We start from the raw sequence: 8,930 nt of genomic DNA, 5'->3' as shown, positions 1-8,930 counted from the left end.
TAGTTTTCTTGAAGATACAGTATGTTTCGTGTGAATTGCTATATTTCCGGTGACATTAATTCCTTTGTGGGAGTTTCAGCTTGCTCCCGCCCCCCATCCCTGAAATGGCGATGAGTTGTGACAGAAGCGGTGCATTGTGGGTGATACCAAATATTTTTTTATAACTGACCCAAGATACAGACCACAGCCTGTCATTTCCAATGGGAACAAATTAATAACAGTGGGCAGAACAAGCAAGGAGGTGGGACAGAGCCAAGCACGAGCTAGCATTATTTGCATTAGGAATGCTTACTTTGAAGAGCGCGTGTGCAATAACTCAATTAGCTCTTGCACTCGTTCTAAACAGCGCCATTTAAAAAAAAAATTTGGCAAAGGGTACAACACTTACTCTACTTTGTTCGTAACATATTTTAGTTTTGGAAAGCGAAAATTGTATTGAGAGCAAACGTTTAATCCATGAGAAAATGTGCAGAATGTCGGCCAAAATCCATCTCGCTCCATCTTCAGCCACTTGTCTTCCTCTCACCACCATATTTGGTAGTGAGTGGAAACGCCAACCCGATGCTTCACATTCATACATCCAGTGAAATATTTGTCTCATTGTTCTATTTGTGGTGGTACTGTATAAAATGGCTGGGTCCTGTGTTGAATATTTAAAAAATGATTTTTTAGAATACCTACTTAGGAGGAAACATAACATAATGCATAGCATGTCTCAAACACAGTGAAGTCTGCTTTACTGCACAGCAGTACGGCATATGCAGTGCTTGACTAAAATAGGTGCCGGTACTCATTTTGGGTGGCGGTACTGTTTATATTTACATGCAGGAACTGTACAATACTTTTGAGCAAATGTTTTATAAGAGGTGCAGGAACTCAAGCAGTAGAAAACGTAAAGTGCCTGTACTCAGTTCTGGTGAGCTCCTGCCCAATTAAGAAATAATAATCTGCCCAAAGTATGGAAAAAATTAAGAGACAGATTACAATTTCATGAAGTCCTTTGGCATTGAATGGCCGATGTATTGCCCTTTTCTGTGTAAAACTGTGCAGCAGTAATAGTAATAATAACTGGCAATTCATATTCTCTACATTACAGTCAACACCATATGAATTTGGACCGTGAAGCAAAAAATATATAATTTGTCTCTATATATTACCAGAATTTTGGATTTGAGATTTGTTTCATATTAGGCACAGTCAACTTTTTTTTTGTCCAATAGGAACTGAATGGTGAATAATGTCATGTCATTTGAGTCACATTTATTGTAAGATTAGATGATGGACTTGTGAATTAACTGTGAATAACGATGAAAAATAAAGTTAGAGACAATGATCCCCCCCAAAAGCTAAGATCCCGTTACTGGTAATAGGGAGAGATGAGCATGTTTTGTTGTAGCCTCTGTAACCTTCTCACATCATGATTTTTCTTAATCATGGCATTATCAGGAATCATTTAGTAGCGTTAGTGTTCAGAAACATGTTATCTACTCACTTCGAAAGAAAATGACTCCAGTCATCATTCACCATTTAGTTACTATTGGGCAGAACAAACCAAAGAGGCAAATTAAAAACATTAGCTAGCATCACTTTCCAAATACATGTGGTGATGACTGTCTCAGCAGTATACTGTATGAAATGACTTGCATTGGTGTGGTAAAACTATAACCCGGTGAAATAAACACACAGGAGTCCGCTTGAATGTACCTTGCGAAACAGAGAACCTGGTTTATTACCATTCAACTCCATCCATCACAGATACAGAGCAGATTCACAAGTATTAAGCTTTTATAACAGCAGCTGTTTGTTTTTTCTCTCAAACCCCCATACCCATATGTCCCGCCTGCCTCCTAATGATGGAGAAGCATTACAGAATCACAATTATTTTTTATATTTGGTGAAGACTGGCTCCCAACACGTTCAGTTAGCACTCCTTTACAATACAATGGTAGCCTATAGCGTAATCACCTTCTCAGTTGTTTTAAAAAATGACAGAAAAAATGTTTGTACCACCACGTTATTTGTCTAATTGAGGAACTAAAAAAAGGGTTCACATCAATCAACCTTCACACCCTGAAGACGCTGGGATCCTCTGCATTTTCAGAGAACATAAGTGATCGGACATTTTGAATTGGGAGTAATACACGACTGTGTTCATCACTGTATAAAAATGTACAGTGGCTTTTATTGACATACATTCCATAGGTTAAACCGCTGCAAGATAGGAGGCACACTCAGTATTGCACTTCATTAAAAGTTCTGGCTCAAAACATAACCCAGAATATCAAACGAAACTGAAGTGTAGAGTAGCAACTTCGGAATACAGCTATTTTGGATACTATCATTATATACAAGATTAGATAAATCGTACACTTTTTCACCCCCTCATCAGAATCCTCCTCTTTTTTTGTTGTTGTCCCCTGATGCACCCCTGATGCACTCGACAGTGGAGAGAATACTGTACAGGATTACGGGAAAAAAAAGTCTGTTTACATACAACAATATTTAGAATTCATAGTTAGGAAGCTGGAAATAAGGCCTGTCACATTTGTTTTCCTTTTATATATCCAAGTCCATCCAGTTGCCTAAGCAAAATGTATTTCATATACAATTTTTAAATACTTTTTTACACTTCAGTGATCGGGAGGTGTGCAACGTCTATGGAAGCCGAGGGGTTACAACGGCCGCATGCAAACACGTCACAAGTTAAAAAAAATAATAATACTAATAATATTTTTTTTTACATGGGAGTTTCCTCTGGAATCCACAGAGAGCTGTTTTTGTAGTAAAGCCTTGAAGACTTTGATTGGTATGTTGAAGAGCACAACTTGGGACTCTTGGGTACGTTAGAAATACCTGAAACAGTGTCCATGGCCACCTGACCACGAGAGCCAACACGAGGAAATACTTGACAGGCTGGGCTCTGGCTGCAGCCAACAGCCTGCAGTCACAGAAGAAGAACGAGTGTTCGGTACAGGTCTCTGGGTTTTCAGAACTGGGTGATTTTAGAAGGTATGGGCGTTCCTGCACACTCCACAGCCCAGGGCAAACTCCTCGCCGGTGGGAGGGTGAACCACGTGTAAGGGGCACTCCGTCCCCTCCAACTGCTTGCCTTTGGGACCTGGGGATGGAAGGGGAACAATGAGGAATTTGGAATTAGGGCAAACATTTGATTCCACCTTAGTCATTCTATTCTGTTGGTTGCAAGAATTCTTTATAATAACTTAACTTGAAGAATTCTAAGTTTTGAATCCGGCGTCGTTTTGCGTATCAGTTCATAAACCATGTGCCATGGAATCGGTACATCAAAAATCTCTTCCCAACTATTTTTCAAACTATATGGCAAGGCTGTCAATTTTTTATCACAATTTTCTTTAACCAATTATGGCCTTTAATGCAGGGCCGACAGACAAGTTCCTTACTTTTTCCCTCTTCCACTGCCGCAATTAGTTGGTTGTAATTTTGGGTAGAGCAGACATTTCCATATGTTTTAATTAGCTGCGTGTATGACGTAACTCCACTAGTCGTATTTATGATATCATTTACGAAGATTATACTTAAATTCTTGTCAATAGGGGGGCGCTGTTTTCACTTTGGAAAAAATCGTGTCCAAATTAAACTGCCTCGTACTCTATTCTAGATCATACAATATGCATATTATTATTACTATTGGATAGAAAACACTCAAGTTTCTAAAACTGTTTGAATTATATCTGTGAGTAAAACAGAACTCATTTTGCAGCAAACTTCCATACAGGAAGTGAAAAATCTGAAAACGATGCTCTGTTCCAGGGCCTGCCTATTCAATTGCCTTATATTTATCGATATGCATGCACTTCATACGCCTTCCACTAGATGTCAACAGGCAGTGGAAGGTGGAATGGGGTGTCTAGCTTGATCTGAGGCCGAACAAGAGCTTTTGGAGTGACAGGTCTGGAAATTTCTTTGTCTTCTCTGGCGCGCGAAGTACGTCGACATTGTCTTCTGATAAGCGTTCGGTATACACGGCGGATATCTCCGGCTCTGATTTTATTTGATACATGTGATAATAACATCATAAAGTCGTTTTTTTCAACCGAGTTTTATCAGTTTATTCAACGTTTATTGGGACTTTTGGAATTTTCCGTTCTTTGCGTCAAGAGAAGATGGGCATGTTCGCGCCACATGGCTAGCTAAGGTTGCTAATTCGACAGGAGAAAAGGACATTCTAAAACCAAACAACGATTTATTCTGGACCAAGGACTCCTTGTACAAGATTCTGATGGAAGCTCAGCAAAAGTAAGAACAATTTATGATGTTATTTCGTATTTCTGTGGAAAATGTTATTTCTATTCTCCGCCGTTTTGGCGGGCGCTGTCTCGCAATAACGCAAGCTGTTTGTTATGGTAAAGTTATTTTTAAAAATCTAACACGGCGGTTGCATTAAGAACCAGTGTATCTTTCATTTGCTGTACAACATGTATTTTTTAGTAAAGTTTATGATGAGTTCTTTGGTCAGATTAGGTGAGTGTCCAAAATAGCTCCTGACATTCTGGGGAAATGTTGCTACATTTTCACAATGTATAACCACGGTTTGCAGCTCTAAATATGCACATTTTCGAACAAAACATAAGTGTATTGTATAACCTGATGTTATAAGACTGTCATCTGATGAAGTTGTTCAAGGTTAGTGATTAATTTTATATCTTTTGCTGGTTTTTGCGAATGCTATCTATGCGGTGAATAAATGCGTTTGTGTGTTTGGCTATTGTGGTAAGTGAATATAATGCTATATTGTGTTTTCGCTGTAAAACACTTAAAATCGGAAATATTGACTGGATTCACAAGATGTTTATCTTTCATTTGCTGTACACCATGTATTTTTCATAAATGTTTTATGATGAGTATTTAGGTATTTCACGTTGCTCTCTGTAATTATTCTGGCTGCTTTGGTGATATTTTTGATGGTAGCTGCAATGTAAAACTATGATTTATATCTCAAATATGCACATTTTCGAACAAAACATACATTTATTGTATAACATGTTATAAGACTGTCATCTGATGAAGTTGTTTCTTGGTTAGTGACTAATTATATCTCTATTTGGTCGGTTTTGTGATAGCTACCTATGCGGTAGAAACATGGTGAAAATATGCGGTTGAGTCTTTGGCTATTGTGGTTAGCTAATAGAAATACATATTGTGTTTTCGCTGTAAAACATTTTTAAAATCGGAAATGATGGCTGGATTCACAAGATGTTTATCTTTCATTTGCTGTATTGGACTTGTGATTTCATGAAAATTATATTATATGATATCCCTGTCCCGTTAGGCTAGGCTATGCTAGTCAGCTTTTTTGATGAGGAGGATCCCGGATCCGGGATGGATATTAAGTAAAGGTTAATCTTCGACGGCAGGTAGCCTAGTGGTTAGAGCGTTGGGCCAGTAACCGAAAGGTTGCTAGATCGAATCTCCGAGCTGACAAGGTAAAAATATGTCGTTCTGCCCCTGAACAAGGCAGTTTAACCCACTGTTCTGTTCCTAGGCCGTCACTGTAAATAACAATTTGTCATTAACTGACTTGCCAAGTTAAATAAAAAAATGTATTTATCAATTAGAGTAAAAAGAAATAATAATAATAATCAATTAGAGTTAATCAGGGTGATTTTCCACAAATAGAAAGGTATTTAACTTTCCATGGTAGCAAGATCTTATCTATTTTTGCTAACTTTTTATTCAAATGTATTGGAGTGAGATCATTTATTTATTTTGGGATATGTATACTGAGTATATCCACATCACCACTACTTGGCCTGATGACTCCTTGCTGTCCCCAGTCCACCTGGCCGTGCTGCTGCTCCAGTTTCAACTGTTCTGCCTGCGGCTATGGAACCCTGACCTGTTCACCGGACGCGCTACCTGTCCCAGACCTGCTGTTTTCAACTCTCTAGAGACAGTAGGAGCGGTAGAGATACTCTGAATGATCTGCTATGAAAAGCCAACTGACATTTACTCCTGAGGTGCTGACCTGTTGCACCCTCGACAACCACAGTGATTATTATTATTTGACCCTGCTGGTCATCTATGAACATTTGAACATCTTGGCCATGTTCTGTTATAATCTCCACCCGGCACAGCCAGAAGAGGACAGGCCACCACTCATAGCCTGGTTCCTCTCTAGGTTTCTTCCTAGGTTCTGGCCTTTCTAGGCAGTTTTTTCCTAGCCACCGTGCTTCTACACCTGCATTGCTTGCTGTTTGGAGTTTTAGGCTGGGTTTCTGTACAGCACTTTGAGATATCAGCTGATGTAAGAAGGGCTTTATAAATAAATTTGAACACCATCAGACAATTATATTGGTAAACTACATGGTAAAGTAATAGTTGTATTTTTCAGTGATCCAATAACTAATATAGTACACTTATCATAATTTGGTTGTAATCCAGAGAGGTTAGAAAAATGATCAAGATCATCAAAGAGGCTGTGGAGGGATCCGTGTTGTGGATTTAAAAGATGAACATGAATCATCAGCGTACAATGACACATTTGTTTTTAAGCCCTGTATTTCTAATCCCTTGATATTATTGTTGGATCTGATTTTAATATCTAACATTCCAATGGCCATAATAAATAGATATGCCGATAGTGGACAACCTTCTTTTACTACTCATGACAGTTTAAACCTTTTTGAGAAGTAGCCATTATTTACTATTTTACACCTAGGGTCACTATACATGATTTTAACCCATAGTTTGGTATACCTCAACTGGTATGCCATCCAGCCCTGGAGTTCTCCCAGACATAAAAGCTTTAATTGCATCAAGATGTTCTTCTTCTGTAATTTCAACTTCACTCGAGTCTTTCTGTATGGCTGTTAATTTTTTATTATTCATAGAAAAAAATATATACAATTAGCTTTGATTAGAGGAGCTGGAGGAGACAGAAATGAAAACATATGCTTAGCTCACTTTGCTTCTTCTTTAAAAAAAATATTTGGTGAATCATAGGTGACGCCATCATTTGTAACACGTTTCAGTAGATTATTTTTGGTAGCATTTCTATGTTGAAGATTAAAAAGGATTTGGTGTATTTTTTCACTTTTTCCATACAGTTTGCTTTATTATTATAATATATTACACTTGATCTTTTTTGAATAAGTTCCTCCATTTCTTCTTGTTTTTCCACTGAATTATTCTGTGCCTCCACGGTACAGTTTTTACTGCTATATATCTGTTCTGTTTCCTTTGTTAGTATGGACTTCTTTGACCTAAATTACTTTGGTTTTAGAGATAAGTACTGAATTGCATGACCTCTAAAGGCACATTTAAAGTGTACCATACAATAAGCAGATTTGCTGTAACTATGTTATGTTGGAAAAAGTCAGTTATAAATTCTTCTGTCCTAGTTAAAAACATATTATCATCCAATAGGCTTTGATTAAATGTCCAAATATCCTCGCCCACGTGGAAATTCATTAAAAGTAATGTATATGCCAATTATCTGATGGTCCTACCACATTCTATTCCCTATCAACACTTGTATCACTTTTGGTGCCAATGAGAATGACATGAGAAACAAGTCAAGACGACTAGCTTGATTGAGCCTCCGCCATGTATATCTCACTAGGTCAGGATATTTAAGCATCCATATATCCCAGCAGGGGGCCCTGGCTTTGTAGGACCAACCCTGCCAGGCAGGCTCAGAAAATTGAGGGGGAGGTACTGCTCTAGTAGGTCTCTGACTGCATTTATCTTTCTGTTTTGGCTGCAAACAGGCAGCTTACAGCAGGGCCCATAAAACAGATAGGGTTTTCTCTTCATTCAGGTGGGTGTCTAGGGTAAAGGGTTGTGGACTGTTCCATTATGATAAGACAATAAATAAATAAATAAATTAGATGTATAATTTATTTAAAAATGTATATCCCTCATCTGCACAAAATTCAAAGCTCTCTCTCCCAACCCCTGCTCACAGACACACACATTGGTTCTGGGATATGCAACCATTTCCTTTCTCACTCAACGCCACACTTTTCATAGAACCTTTTGTTGAAAACCTTTTGTTTTCATTGAACCTTTTGTTTTAAAATTATTTTTCACTGATACGAAAGATACGTTCGTACCGCAAGCGATGCATGTTAACGTTTAGAGCAAGTGTTGGGGCTCTTAACAAAGCTCCCCGGCCAGAAGATACTATCGTAAATAGGCGCTAAATCAACGTTCCTGGTTATAAATAACGGGTAGGTATATAACTGAATAGGGTATTGGTCCGGTTGTCTGGTTGCATACCTGGTGCTTCAACTGTGGTGACAACAAAAAACCTGCCCCGTACCGAGTGAAATAGAGGACATTTGACAACGGCTTGATATGCTCCTTAAAGGAGCTAAGGGCTTAAAGGAATACTACACTCACAAGCAATCTTTTAGTGTTTTGTTCAGTATTTCGTTAATTTTGTTTACTTTTAAATACAATCCCGAAGAAGTATGCATATCAGCAGTCAAGCTAAGATGGAGCACTTTCCGTACAGAGCAAAAACTGTTATGTTATAATGATGCATTTTGAACGGTAAGTCAGTACCTGCAGGACAGTGAGGCAGCTCCTCCTTGGGCACACTGGTCATCTTCTGGAAGTCATCATGGCAGGCGTTACAGAAGTGAGTGGTGCCGAAGCAGAAGAAAACAGCCACCGAGCAGCAGTAACGGCATTTGTACTCCAGAAAGTCTGTCCCGTGCTTGGAACACATCTGCAGACAGAACATGGATGTGTATATATATCACTTTCAGGGATGTATAGTGTGTCAATTGTATTGTTGAGGTTACAAAATTAATTTATATTGAAATGGACAATAAATCGTATTATTTGAAAAATAATGTCTTCATTTTAAGTGATAGTGTCAGGAGTTAAAGTGTCAAGATGTGTCCCACTATACAAACTTGGATACTACCAAGTATTCAGCAATG

The 8,930-nt window shown here is 38.3% G+C and overlaps 1 protein-coding gene across 26 annotated transcripts in view; it reads right to left on the bottom strand.

Moving 5' to 3' along the window:
* Positions 1-1,694: 1,694 nt before the first annotated feature.
* LOC139547192 (E3 ubiquitin-protein ligase MYCBP2) overlaps positions 1,695-8,930 on the bottom strand; it is a 313,317-nt gene continuing 306,081 nt past the window's right edge. For all 26 annotated transcript variants that reach the window (XM_071356258.1, XM_071356266.1, XM_071356259.1 and 23 more), the window contains 2 exons: positions 8,548-8,713; positions 1,695-3,118 (listed from right to left, as the gene is read on the bottom strand). In XM_071356258.1, the coding sequence (XP_071212359.1) occupies positions 3,003-3,118; positions 8,548-8,713 (282 nt within the window). In that variant the 3' untranslated portion in view covers positions 1,695-3,002. The remainder of the gene's footprint in view (positions 3,119-8,547; positions 8,714-8,930) is intronic.

This window comes from Salvelinus alpinus, chromosome 20 (assembly GCF_045679555.1).
Source record: "Salvelinus alpinus chromosome 20, SLU_Salpinus.1, whole genome shotgun sequence".
In the NCBI taxonomy this organism is placed as follows: Eukaryota; Metazoa; Chordata; class Actinopteri; order Salmoniformes; family Salmonidae; genus Salvelinus; species Salvelinus alpinus.
Note: the sequence above shows the minus strand (reverse complement) of the source record. Positions and strands in the feature narration are given on the sequence as shown.